General features: G+C 49.1%; 1 protein-coding gene across 1 annotated transcript in view; it reads left to right on the top strand.

Annotated features, from left to right (window-relative positions):
* The window catches only part of LDLRAD3 (low density lipoprotein receptor class A domain containing 3), a 229,222-nt gene extending 219,383 nt beyond the window's left edge, over nt 1–9,839 (top strand). Inside the window, exons 5-6 of the mRNA XM_046017664.1 lie at nt 4,543–4,888; nt 6,785–9,839. Of these exons, the coding sequence (XP_045873620.1) occupies nt 4,543–4,888; nt 6,785–7,028 (590 nt within the window). The 3' untranslated portion in view covers nt 7,029–9,839. The remainder of the gene's footprint in view (nt 1–4,542; nt 4,889–6,784) is intronic.
* Nucleotides 9,840–14,369: the final 4,530 nt, after the last annotated feature.

The raw sequence follows: 14,369 nt of genomic DNA, 5'->3' as shown, positions 1-14,369 counted from the left end.
AGCAGGAGAGAGCTTCTGGGGAGGCGTGCAAAGGTCCCCGGTCTCTTTTGTGGTCATGGTTGAGCAACTCTTAACGTCCTGTGAAAGGCCTCTCCCATTTTAAAAGGGGCAGCGGATCGTATGCAAATTATAGATACCTCTGTCAACCTGACTTTTTAAGATATGTAATCTGGAGAAAAATAGACTTAAAAAAAATTTTTTTAAGGTACATAGAGTTGATCTTTCAGAAGAATGATGATCTAGTATGAACAGGGCGGTGAGCATTCTAGAACGGAACTCCAGAGGTCAGGTGGGAGGCGTTGATGCCATACTCGGGGAGTGGTGAGTTCGTGGGGGTTCTCGAGTGAGTGACCATAAGGCATGAACCCCAAGGGGTTCTCATGTTACAGGGAGAGAAGAAAGGAAAGCAAACAGACATGCCATCAGCCTAGGAAGTACCAAGGGTCATGGACAGTCGGCATGGTTTTAGAAGGGACAGCATAGTACAAATCTCCCTTCACCTCTCTCCTCCACCCTGGGACCTGCCAGCATTACCAGTTCCGTGCGTCTGCCTAGAAATATCCCACATATTCTCCGCTGAACTTCGCTTCTTATTGTGGATCAAGATACTGTTCAGATTGTTGTTCCACATCAATATACATAGTGCTGCCCTGATTTTTTAAATAAGTGTAGAGTCATATGGAGGCACCAAGATTAATTTAGCCCGGCTGCCATTTGGGAGACGTTCAGGTCATTTCTCATCCGGGTGCTGTTACAAAGGATGCTTCAGTTGATACGCATATTAAAAAGTTATTTCTGGCATGTGAGTCCATCTAGTAGATAGACTCCTGAGAGCGGACCGGCTGGACCAAAGGACGTGTACATTTTTATTTCACTGTGTATGGTGAACCCTGTCACCACCCTGGGGGCTACCCGTTTCCCCTCCCACCGGCTGCGTGTGAATAATTAACACCAGTTTTCCCAGGACCTGGCCAGCAAAATAGGAAATCTAGCTCTGCCTTTACCAGTGTGATAGGTGAGAAATGGTACCTTCTAGGAAGTTCGATTTGCTTCTGGAGGAAGGAATGTTTTAGAAAGCAGAGGAAGACCACATCTCAAGCATCCCATCCCCCCTCGCCTCTGTGGGGCCACGCAGCTCTGCGTGAATTAGGAAAGGGCATACCTCCTCAGAACACCTGACTGCCACCGGCCAGAAAGCTGTTGTGATAATGTAGAAGTCTGTGATGACTCGGAGGCGAACAGCCCCAGAGCTGGGGACAATACAGCCCGCCCTCCCAGGGGCACCGTGGGAGCTCCCGGCAGCTTCGAGAGCACGGTGGTCTCTGGGGGGTTAACAGATTGCCCACGATTGCTGCAGTCCTAGCGACAGCCACAGGAACGGAAGTCAAGCTGCCTGACCGTGGAGCACGAGGGCATGTGCTTGAGGGACAGCCAGAATAAATGGAAACTTCATTATCCATGGATTATGCACTTAGAACTCAGGTCCCAGGCAACTCTGATATTAGTAATTTGGCCAGCGGGCTCATTAAGCTCTTAAGAAAAGTGAATCTAGTTAATGAATTAATACAAAATGACATTTTACACACAGAGCAGAAGCGAGACCAGGCACCACTGAGTTATATAACGTCATAATTTCTCGAGTAAATGTGATTGCCGCTTCTCGCCTGCCAAAGTGGGCCGATCTGGAGAGAGCCTGCTTTCGGAGACATAAATGAGACTATTAAGATTTGCCATCATTTCATTTTCTGTTCATTTTAAAGCGCTCCCTCTTGTATTCTTAAAACTTCAAGTGGTTACGTGGTAGCCAGTGTTTTAAAATCTCTGGACCTGTTTGTTTTCCACCGGCTTTTGTTTTTTAGGAGACACAGCTCTCCGAAAAGGAACTCCCTCGGTCCTTCCCCTCTCCTCCGTTCTGCCCCCTGCGCAGGGGACTGTCCCTGCCTCTGCCTCTGGGAAGCTGGTCAGGGTAATTGAAAGAATGTGAACACTCAGAATTAGCGTGAGCCAGTTTAGGAAGGTGAGAATTCCAGAGATGGATGATCATGAGGGTCACCCAGCAACGTGAAGGTACTTCATGCCACCAAACCCTTAGTGAACCAAACCCTTAAAAATGGTGAGAATGGTAAATTTTATTAGTTACGTATATATTTTACCACAGTAAAAAGGCAGAAAGAACTAGCATTCACTGAGGGCAAATCCTTGCTGCGTACTTTACACATATATTATATTTTAGTCTCCCAAGGATCCAAGGACTTGGCTATGGTTTACCCATTGCCGCCACCGCCATTTTAAACATGGAGGTGCCCGATGCTCCTGAGAGCATGGTACCTGGCTTGAGCAACAACAGCCCGGAGTGACGGCCCCAGGATTCGACCCCTCCGCTCTGTGCTGGAAATCACAAAATAAAGAGGGTATTTTCCTTTTAAGCCTGAGTTCTGAAACATAACTCACACACGTGAGCTCCCACCCACTTTTTAGTTAGCTACACTGAGAGCAGACAGACACCACCAGCAGCCTCCCGAGTGCCGCAGCTCATGGTCTTGGGGGAAGAAACCCTAACTGCCTCCCTCCCTCCACTGTCTGCCGCACGCTCTGCATTTTGTTGAGGACCTTACTGTACCGTTAATCCTTGGAACAGTGGCCTACAGGAGCATCGAAGCTTTCCCCTCCTGTGTCAGTGTGGCTGGAAAGAAAATGAACAGAAAGCCTGGAGCTTGCAGGGGAACATCTTCATTTGTCGCGGATGAGGCCTGTTTGGGAATCGAGAGGAGTTTTATCCGGGAGGGGGAGGAGATAGCATGTTTCCCATGTGGGGGTTTGGTTTGGTTTGGTTTTTTGTTTTGTTTTCTGATGGAACTTATCTGGGTTCCAGGCCTGAGTTCTCTGCTTGCATCTTATGTGAACTTAGGTTAATTCACCTGAGTCTGTTTGCTACCTGGAACATAGAAATAATAATGATAATAGTAATAATCGCAGCACCTACCTGTATTTTCCCCACTGAGTTGAAGGCATGACTCGAGGGCTGGCTCTATGCCAGGCACCGTCCTGCAGACTGACTAGGGTTACCATGATGAACAGAACAGACGCACGTCGAGTAACGAGGCATTAGTAAGGGTTAGCCCAGCTCCAGGACATGGGGCCGGAGCACGCAGCGGTCACTGCTCCTGCTGCTACGTTTGGCTCCTGCAGATCCATGAAAACCTCAGTGCTGCCAAGAAGGAACAGGCCCAGGAGGTGGCCACCAGATTTGCTCACTTGGGGGCTGTATTTCGATCATTCTTCCCGCTGGGCTGCAGCGGTGGGTGGTTGTGGTTCTCCTGCAGAGGAAGGGTCCCTAGCTCTCTCCGAGGGAGGAGGGGGGCCACGCTGGTTTCTGGGGCCAGTCTGGACTGGGTCTTGGTTGCCAGGCATGTCCCGCGACTGGAAAGCCCCTCCCTCACCTGGATATTTGAAGCATGGCTTATTACTACGTTTGGAGAGGAGGGTGTTGGCAACTGGCGGGGGCGGGGGGGGTGGGGAGGGGGGCTGTCAGATGTGTCCCAGACTTTCGCCTGAGGGCCTCTGAGGAAATGCTTGCAGATTACCTAACGGGTCTGGTCAGGGGATGCAGGACACAGTGTGAGGGGCAAGGCTTTGATGTCAGACCACTGTTTACCTCCTAACCCTGTGACCGTCGTCAGGGGGCCTGGCCCCTCTGAGATGTACTTGGCTCTTTTTAAAAAGAAGGCAGTTAAGGCACCTGGTACATGGGATTGCTATGAGGCGAGTAGAGGGAGTAAAGTGTGTGTCTACCATCTTGGCCACATACCTGCATAGCGCAGGGTCAGCTGTAGTTGGAAGTGGTGAGTCATATTCCCTCATTGCATGCTCATGACAGCCCAGCGAGATTGAGGAAATGACAGGACGGAGAGCCTGCCACGTTACAAGGGGCACATAGTATGTTCCAGAGGGCACAGAGGCTGGGATTTGAACCCAGTCTGGCTCCAGAGTCCCCAATGGTTGCCTGTCCACTGCTGGCTTCTCTATCTTGAGAGCTTGGTGTAGGGCCAGGTGTAAAAGAAGCACTCTGCAGACGTGAGGAACCCCGGACATGCCGACCAGCCCTCTTCCCTTACATTATCCTGTGCATTTCTGGTGAATTTCCAGTGCATTTCCAGCTCTAGGCAACCACAGGTCCATTTCCCGTCTCTGTAACTTTGCCTTTCCTGAAGGTTGCATGTCAGTGGAATCAGACAGCGTGTGGCCTTTTGAGTCTGGCTTATCTCGCTCAGCACAAGGTTTTTGAGCTTTATCTGTGTTGTAACACGTATCTGTACTATTTATGGCCAAACCATACTCCGTCGTGTGGCTGTTCCACATTCTGTTAGCCGGTCACCAGTCACTGAACACGCGGATGGCTTCCTGCTTCCCGGCGATTGCGAACTATGTCGCCACGAACACTCGCTTGCACTTCCTGGGACTGAGTCTGAAGCAAGAGGGCGAGCCATAGCAGTAAACTCTCTCCTTTTCTCCACCCCTCCCCCAAACCTGGGGTTCCCCCAGAGCCAGGCAGCGGGCAGGTGTTCGTGACGTCCGAGAATCAGCTCGTGTACTACCCCAGCATCACCTACGCCATCATCGGCAGCTCCGTCATCTTCGTGCTGGTGGTGGCGCTGCTGGCCCTGGTCCTGCACCACCAGCGGAAGCGGAACAACCTCATGACGCTGCCCGTGCACCGGCTGCAGCACCCCGTGCTTCTCTCCCGCCTGGTGGTCCTGGATCACCCGCACCACTGCAACGTCACCTACAACGTCAACAACGGCATCCAGTATGTGGCCAGCCAGGCCGAGCAGAATGCGTCGGAAGTGGGCTCCCCGCCCTCCTACTCAGAGGCCCTCCTGGACCAAAGGTGCGTGCTGGATGGCAGAGGTGGGGGGAGGGGCGGGAGGTCATCGATGGGGAAAGAGGTTCCCGGGGTTTCCCAGGAGCCGGTGCCCCGCTGCCGATGGTGGTAGCAGGGGCCGGCATGTACTGGGTCCTGGCAGTACAGTTCACATGTGTCCTCTCATTTGTTTTTTGAGATTTTATTTATTTATTTATTTATTTGAGAGAGAATGAGAGAGCAAAAGAGAGAGAGCACAAGCAGGGGGAGCAGCAGAGGGAGAGGGAGAAGCAGGCTCCCTGCAGAGTAAGGAGCCCGATGCGGGGCTCGATCCCAGGACTCCGGGATCATGACCTGAGCTGAAGGCAGATGCTGAACCCACTGAGCCACCCAGGCGCCCCACATCATCTCATTTAATCCTCTCTGCAGATCACAGGCGGAGGGCCTCAGTTTTGCAGATGAGGAAACGGACTCTGAGATTTTAAGTGATTTGTCCAAGGACGTAGAGCTAGGATCCTGGTCACCTCAGAGCCCTGTTCCTCCTTGGTAATGCCACGCGGACACATGTTCAGGCCGCTGACTAGCTCCAGGGCCACACCTGCTCATGTAGAACAGTGGCCAGGCCGTATTATGGGGTTGGTTCGTACTGTGAATGAATGAATGAATGAATGAATGAGTTCCTTACTTGGCTTCATTTATCAAACAAAGGAGGTAGCATAGAGCACTCTTAAACTTTGTAAAACAATAGGACCCTCATCTCAAACAGGGCTGTGCTAGAAAGCGCAAGGGAGAAAGTCAAAAGGCAGAATTCTGTAGTTGAAGCAGCTGGCGGACCTGCATCCCGCCAGCTCAGCCTCCTCCTCCCTTCCTTGGTGACCTCCAGAGGATCCTAGAGAACCCGTGTTGGAAGTTCACTTGGGTTCTCGCTCCCCGGCGCTCTCCTCCTCTGAGCCCAGGACTCACCGGATGTGGCGAGAGGCGTTTTGCTGGTCGTGTTCCCGGGCTGACTGGGCTCCTCTTGGAGCCTGTCCAGCAGCAGCTCTTGTGTCCTTTACTCTTTGTTTTTCCTCCTCATCCAAGGTAAAGGTAGCGTTAGGGGGCAGGGCTTACGGACATCTTTGCAAATAAGGGTGAGAGCCCAGGACCACACTCGGCGCTCAGCCTCTTCATGTGGACCAGCTAGTATAGAGTCGAGTTAAAATTGCCAAATGTGAAGCGGTAACACCTGGGTTTCGATCCCAGAGCTGCTGCTTGCTAGTTATTTGTGGCCCTGTGCAAGTCATTTCATGCCCCCTTGCCTCGGTTTACTCCCCAGTACAATGGGCGTGAAATGCCTACTTTGTACTGTTCTCATCAGCCTTAAGTGAGGGAGTGAACGTAGAGCAGGGGGCACGGCACCTGGCTCACAGGAAGCCTGCAGGAACCCTGCAGGGAGAGCGGCAGAATAAACCATCTTTTCTGTGCAGTTACTGCATGGCAAGCCAATGTCCTTACTGTCCCCTCCGACAGAGGAGACGCAGTCACTGGGAAGATTCCCGCTCACCCGAGTCCGCATAGCCAGGAAAAGTTGGCTTTCAGTAAGAACTGCAGATGCTGTGGACCATCAGGTTCAACCCGAACCACCGGCCAGCTGCTCGGCCCCAGGGCCCCCGGCTGGCGCTGAGCATCCTTCCCCCGGGCCGACCCAGGGGACGTGGTTTGGGCACTGCCCGTTCGGTGCGCGCCAACAGCAGCACACCCACCTCTTCCCGTTCCCTTGGTCTTGTTGCGGGGGGTCTCTGGTCCTCGGACAGCTGTCCTCCTGGGGGAAACCTGCAGATGGGTGGAGGGGGTTGCCTGCCTGACCTTGGCTCCTAACGCATTGTCTGTCTTCCCTCTGCTCTCCCCTGCCTCTCCCGCCCCATCCTGCTTTCTCCCTCGCAGACCCGCATGGTACGACCTTCCTCCACCGCCCTACTCGTCCGACACCGAGTCTCTGAACCAAGCCGACCTGCCCCCTTATCGCTCGCGCTCCGGGAGCGCCGACAGCGCCGGCTCCCAGGCGGCCAGCAGCCTGCTGAGCACCGAAGACAGCGGCCAGGGCCCGGGCCAGGCTGGCTCCCCTCCTCCGGAAAGCGTCACGGGGCCCAGAGACTCCGTGCCAAGCCAGGACGCCGCAGAAGTCTAAACCCGGCGCTTCCAAAGTCCATGTGGGTTCATCTGCTCTGACTTGTTACCATCCTGACAATGTCCTCTCGTGGGGAGCTCCTCAGGGTGCCTCAAGGAAGGATTTGGGGTGTCAGCTGTCTCTCCGTTCCCCTTCCCACCCCCCCACCCCCCCACCCCAGATTTCAGGGATGTTCTTGAGGGGGAGACCCAACATTTTTCTGGGCTCTCAGGTGACCTGATGTATTGTGTATCTTGTCCAGGAGGTCACTTGGCCTTCAGGGCCTGGGATCATGACCTCACTTGTCCTGTCCTTCTTCTGTGACGTGGCCTCTTGCTCAATAGGCAGCCTAAGTTTGCAGGCAGCAGGCTAAGGCAGTATCTGAGGAGTCCTTGAGAACGCAGCGTTTCTGGGCTGTGTGGGATGTTCAGAAGGGCAGGAGACGCTGGACCAGGTCCTCCGTGGGCTGTTGCCTTAGAGCGCCATTGGAGATGGGGTTTGGGTGATCCTCCCAGGAGGCCAGCATGGATGGCCACCCCGGAAAGAATCCAGGGGAGCATCAGATCCCGCTCGCACTCTCGTGCATGCCGTTCTCAATTCAGCGGAGCAACGGCCAGAAAGGAGACGTTGGCCAAGAGATACACCCTTCAGCCATCAGCAGGGCCCTATGGGTTCTCTGAATGACTCTGAAACCATCTACTCTGAAGAGACCGGGCTTTAAAAACTGGCCTGAGAACCCTCGTTTTGAGGGTTTTTCTCTGGCAGCATCTGTTCTCAGCCTCACCCCAGAATAGGCAGGGAGACGCTGCCATGTGTTCATCCAAGTTCTCAGCTCCTAAATTGTAGGCTCTCGAGAGCCTGGGCCTGCTTTGGTCCACAGTCCTTCCCGGTGCTGGACTGTCCCCCCTCCAGCTGTGACCTGCCCAGAGCCAAGGAAGGAGGACCCAGACTTGTACTGGCCAAAAATCTCACCCGGTCCTCTGTCCCTGGAAACCACACGTAGCCTGCCTTGCCCATTCACGCAGCTTTCCACACCGGCTTCCCAGGTTATCTTAAGCCCCAGAAGTCGTTCTACCTGTGCATTTGGGCTGAGGACACTGGTTCCTGACACTCATGAGAACCATATTCAGTACCTCCCACCAGAGCTCCTGGCTCCGTGTGCTCCACACACTTCCTTCCCGAGGCCCAGAAACCAGCACCCTGATTTAGCATTAGGGTAGGGTTAGAGTCGGGCTCAGGCTTCTTCTGACCTGCCGTAGTTTCTCCTCTAAAAGACGTGGACAGTAGACAATTTGGAGTCAAGATTTGCCATTTGGACTTTTTTTTTTTTTTAAATCTCTTAGAAATGCATTTGAAACAGTGTGTTTGTTTTTTCCCTTCTAGTTAAGGGATTATTTATATGTGTATAGGAAAGCTGTCTTTTTTTGTTTGTTTTTCCTTGAGTGAGGTCCAAAGAAAGATGCGAAAGGAGATCACACTTTTGTCCCGCTGAGCCTTGAGACCAAGTCACCCCAGACTGACCTGGGTGCCAGGCGCTTGTGCATTGTTGCACTTTGAGTTGTTATTTATCGAGTTCTTGAAGGATGCAGAAGGAGGGATGCCTTTCTCCCTCGGTTCATCGTCTCTGTGTTTATGCTAGCTTTCCTTGTTCTCTGTGCCCAGCCAGAGAAATAGGGCCCACTCCCTGGAGAAATAGTGGGTGGAAATCAGTAGCAAGAAACCACACTGACTGATGGGGAACAAAACTGGAAACAGGTGGAAACCCTCCAGGTGGCTGTCACCCATTCAGGACTTCCTTCCACAGCAGAAAAAATGTTCAGTGACCTCGTTGATGCAAATTTCAATGAAACCTGCCCAAGTGGGAGAATGACGTGGCATTTAATGATCCTGTTCTTGGGACCGTTTTTTTGTTTTTGTTTTTTAACCAAATCCAAACTGTGTTCTAGGAAGGCTAGCCACTTGGCAATTTCTTTATGTCTTTTTTAAGTGAAAGAAAAGGAGCCTAGTTGCTTGCGTCTTTCATTTTTTAAAATAACACTTGAGTTATTTTCCGTGTAATCCAATAAAGAAAGAACTTTTGATGGGAGCCGGAGTGTGCTAGGAACTCTGGCTGAGCATTTCATCTCCTGTGAGTCAGAATGGCTTTCTTTCTTCTCCCTTTGATGGGCCCATGCTTCTTTCTGGTATTTTGGAAGTTGTTTAGAGGAAAGGATTCTAATTTTAATTAATTATGCAGTGAATCTCACTCGCTTTTCTGCTTCCAGGCATCTTAGGAAAAACAAATGGTCTTCGTAGATAAGAAAGCCTATTAATGTGTGTGTGTATGTTTTTTAAATAAACACAGGGACATTTTTATTATAGATGTGATTTTTTTAATGAATCTTTTTAAAATATATAAATAGGACACCAAAGCTGCAGGGGTTTTTCCTGGTTTTTCCGCCCTGCTCAAGATGGCAAGTAAGTGGCCAGCAGTATTTTTTAACTCATTCCATCCAGGCTCTTTTTTTAAATACATTGCCTAAGTCTACAGCAGCCAGAAAACCATCTCTCCTCTTTTTTCTCAGAGGAGACCAGCAAGCTCTTTTTATTTTCTCGTTTAAATTCATATCCCTGTAACCTATAACTTATCTCCTGACTCAACACTCCCCTCCAAAATTGGCTTCTAAAAAAAAAAATGCAACAAAGTGGTTGATGAATAGCGTGCGATGTTCAAAGTTGATGTAAACTGGAAAGTTTGTTGTGTGGTTCCTTTTCGTGTTTTGGTTAGGTTTTGGTTTGGGTTGTTTTTGGTTTGTTTTGTTTTTTTTTTTTTTTTTAATTTTATACTTTCAAATAAACTGGCAGTTTCATTCTTTCTCTTGGTCTGAATGGTTCTTAACCAGGTTTCTCCTCTGTGGCAAACTGAAGAGGGAAGGGTCAGTCCCATGGCTTCTGCAGTGAACTTAAACCATCACAAAATGAGAAAAAGGAAGACTGTGGTGATGGGACCTCAAAATGTGATGGGTGTTTAAGGATGCCATGGCTCATGGGGTCGGAATACAGAAGTGAAGTCTTGGACATCAGTTAGCATCACGGCACCCAGACTGTCCGCTCAGAAGATGGACGCTAATTGCCATCACTAGGCTGCCATTTGAGGGAAAAGAACCAATGACCGTGACCGCTGAAACAGATTCTGACACATATTCCGGGGCACACTGCAGCTCTCGCATACGTAGAGGTGGTCATGAGTTTTGAACCCCAGTGGCGCATACTAGCCCCAGGGATGGTAACATCTTTGTGCTTTTCTGAGTCTCATTTTGGAACTATATGTTAATGATGCTGCATGGATAGTTTCCACAGAAAGTCAGGATGCCCAAGAGATCACCCATGAACAGGAGAAATAACCCTGGCCTTAGCCAAGATTGAAATCCACATGGATTTCTAAACATAGAATATAGGGAACCGAGGCTTAGATCACGTATTCGTCTCCACGTGTCTCAAAGAAAAGACTGGGCTATCAGACCGTGGTATCCCAGCTTTATAGCAGGCCATGTCCTTCCCCAAGTGGTCTAGAGGAAACCTTTCCAAGCAGTATGCTCCAAAGGCTTGTCAAGATATTAACCCCTTCATCTCTCCGAGCACCATTATTTACTGGGTGCCAAGATGAGGACATGGTTGAGAAGCACTTATCTAGAGCAGAAATTAATAAATGTTTTATGTAAAGGGTCAGATACTAAATATTTTTGGCTCTGCAACTATATGGTCTTCGTGGCAATGACAGAAATAGTCTTAGATGATAAATAAATGGGTGTGGGTGTTTCCAATAAAACTATTTATGCAAATAGGCAGCTGGCTGGATTTTAGCCCATGGGCTGGGGTTCCCTAGCTCTTGATATAAAAGAGTATTCCTACATTGGGTTCACGGATCCAAGGCTAGAGGCACTGTAGAAAAGAAACAGTATGTTAATGGCTTGGAATAGTAGAACCCTTAAAATGGCACCAACCGCCAAAAAATAAAAATAGAACTTATGAGACAAGCAATTTAAGGACCCATGAAATTCATTTTAATTGATCCTATAAGCTCTTTTCTGGTGCATAAGAAAATACAGGATTAGATGAGTGTCTTTCCCAAGGAGGTCCTAAACAGTTGTTTTGAATGCAGAGGTCCTAGTCAAAATATTACTCTCACTAGGGATTCTCTAACATGATAAACTGACACAACAATCTGTCTTTCAGAGCAAAGTCCATGGGAATGAGTGTTCTAGAAGTATTGTCCATATTCTCCACTTAACTTGCCACCCCGAGGCAAGGCAGTAGATTCAAGGGGAGAATTACCAAAAAAAAAAAAAAAAGAAAGAAAGAAAGAAAAGGAACTTGAGATGACTACGGTGGAGGTGTGGTAAGTGCACCCAGTGAGACCCTCAGGAAAAATGTCAATGAGAAAATATATTGACTCCCTTGACATCTTATAGTTAGGTAAGATCATGGATCACTCCCCAATTAACTCCAAGAGATAGAAATCCAATTCATAACATTTACAATTGTATTAAATTTTAGCAAAGATATATTGGCTAATGCAACTAAGTCCAAGGGTATGGAACTGTTGGTTTCAGGTTGGGCTGGATCTAGTTGCTCAATAGCTGTCATTAGGAATCTGTTTCTCCCTCTCAACTTCACAGCCCTGTTTTGCCCAGCATTGGTGTCATAGCTTGACATTAGATGAAAAAGAGGGTCCCAGAAGATCCAAGTTTGCAATCTCAGAAAAAGAGATACTATTTCTTCTCCTAGTGTCTCTAGAAATTTCCTTAAGTGGAGTTATGACTGGTCATCCTTGGTCATATGGCTACTACTGTGGGTGGGAGTCTCTTGATTGACAGTCCTGGCAGAATTACATGAAATAGGAAAGGGATGATTCCCACATGGGAGGGCTGGTAGTAGGTAAGATACCAATATGTCTACTGTAGACCCTCACCAAGGAATGGGACACACAACTGATTGGCATAATTTCTGGTACACATAAGAAAACTCCTATAATTCAATCTTCAGGCAACATAGGTCTGAAAAGAGCCGAGGCAGTGTTACAGTGAAAATTTCAGGAGACAACATCCTTTCTCCAAACATAGGAGACAAGGTCAGTTTCAGGCTCTAGTAGGCCTGGGTTAGGTATGCTTTTATGAGATACTCATCTGGGGTAGGTCACATGGATAAAGCCAAATAGGAAGAGTTCCAACCTAAAGAAGCCTGAATTGCCTTGTGGGTTCCAGGACTTTCCCCAGACCTCTGGAAGCATGGAAATGGTGCAGTTACCCCACCGACATTTCATCCCCAACTTGCACAGGATTTTTAAGTTGTTGGATCAGAAATATATTCCCATTTTTCACCCTTGTTACAGTATGCAAAGACTTCAACTCAATTATCCATGCTGTTAATTAAGCTTTCCAAATTAACCCTTTTATCTGCCCCCACCCCAAGAGCTGGGATGCATCAATATCCAGAGAACCACAACTTGGAAATTCTGGGACAGCTGATGTCACAGGACCTGAGGGACTGAATCCCTATCACCATGGGGACTTGAAGGCATGACCATAGGAAGCTGGGATACAATTCTGGGGCAGACTTGTTTATTTTAACATGACTGATGCTTCAGACCCAGTTCTGGGTGTGTGGACTGAGCAATTCCCTCTAAGTTCCATTACCACGCAGTAGTTGCCATTCTGGGCTTTCAAGTTCATCCTGATAAATCATCCCAGTGAGCCAGCAGAGGAAAGGGCACATGGGGAAATCCTATGGACTCTCTTCTGCAATGGAACCCACATGGGCAGCATTTATGGTCCAGGCCTGGAAGTGATCATACCCCTCCATTCATATTCTTGCCCAGGGTCTGGTTAGTCTCACAGCCACACCTACCTCAAGGAGGCTGGGAAGGTAGTTTGGCTACCTATCCTGGAAGTGGATTTTGACACCAGCCACCGACTATATGTTTATACACTACATTCCTCCTTAAAATACACTCATCCCTTCCCCAAGGAAAAAACCCAACCAGATTCTGAATCTAACCAGATTCAGTGTCCAGTATTGTGAAACTCTCTCCAATCCAAATGTGGTCCCCTGTTAGGATGATTTCTCAACCCCACGTATCTTTTATGGTTTGTCTTAGATTGCCTTCCTTCAACTTACTTAATTCTCTTAATTGCCTTCCTTCAACTTAATTCAACCTGAATAACTTTCAAGTCACTCAGAATAAAAGTCAAAATTATGGCCTGGTGGACATTACACCATTAGCCGCCATTACCTATCCAACCTCATTTTCTACTACTCTCCTGCCCCAGCTTGGCCCCTTTGCTGGCGCTGGAACCTTCCAGGAGCTCCACGCTCAGGCCCTTTGCTCCTGGTCTTTGCATTACCTTGAACCCCCATCTCCAGACACGTGGAATACTCCTTCCCATCAGAGAACCATCATGACCCACGTCCACTTAGAATCTTCATATTGCCATCTTGGGGACCTCAGCTGTGGTCATTTGGAGACTGTTGGAAGACAGGAATATCAGAGCTTGCTCTTGACCAAGATCTAGTTACCACTTAAATGATTTGGGCGGATTCCTCGAACCAGGCAGTATATGGGAACTTAGGAAGGAATTCTGGGGAGTGTGTTCAAAAAGTGAGGTCTGGAAATGTAATTTGGACCAATGCTAATATTAGCCAAGGGTCAAGTGGTGAGCCAACTTAAGAAATACCTCGAACTTAGAGCTAACACACTGGACTGCACAAGACCGGACCTGGGGACGGAGGTGGGACTTGAACACAGGCCCCCAGGGGGCCAGCTCTTTCAGCGATCCCTGTATGATGTGGGACTCTTTGGCAAAAAACCTTGAAGCAGACCTTCATCTTGGAGGGCGTTCTGGTGCATCAGCCTGTGAGTCAGCTAAAGGACACACCGATGTGCCTGGAAACTTCTAGGATCACCAGTTCCTGTTCGGAAATGGTGGCATCCTGGGGTCAGAGATGAGGCACCAGCATCTAGCTCAAACAGGGAAGAGTTACAGGGTTATTATAGAAAGAAAAGAAGGAGATGGCTTCCTTGTAAGTGAAAAATAAACTGCTTAAATAACTCATCCCTCCCGTTGGAAGCAGTTGCCGGGAAATGACTGAATGTGAGGGTCTTGACCCCACTTGCTGACTCGGCTTGCATATAATAAGTGGCTCGTTCGTGAAGATGATGTTTCTGTTTGCCTGGTGGGTGTCCGCTGGGATCCGTCAGAGCCACTGCAAGCATTACAGGAATAAGGCATTGAATATGGACATGGGGGCTTACACGGATGTGGCAAGAGCTGGCCGAGTGATGACCTGAAAGGACCCCAGACCCAGTTTCCAATGGCACCAGCC

The sequence above is a fragment of the Meles meles genome, chromosome 8 (assembly GCF_922984935.1).
Source record: "Meles meles chromosome 8, mMelMel3.1 paternal haplotype, whole genome shotgun sequence".
NCBI lineage: Eukaryota > Metazoa > Chordata > Mammalia > Carnivora > Mustelidae > Meles > Meles meles.
The sequence above is the reverse complement of the archived record's forward strand: the minus strand, read 5'-3'. Positions and strand labels throughout refer to the sequence as shown.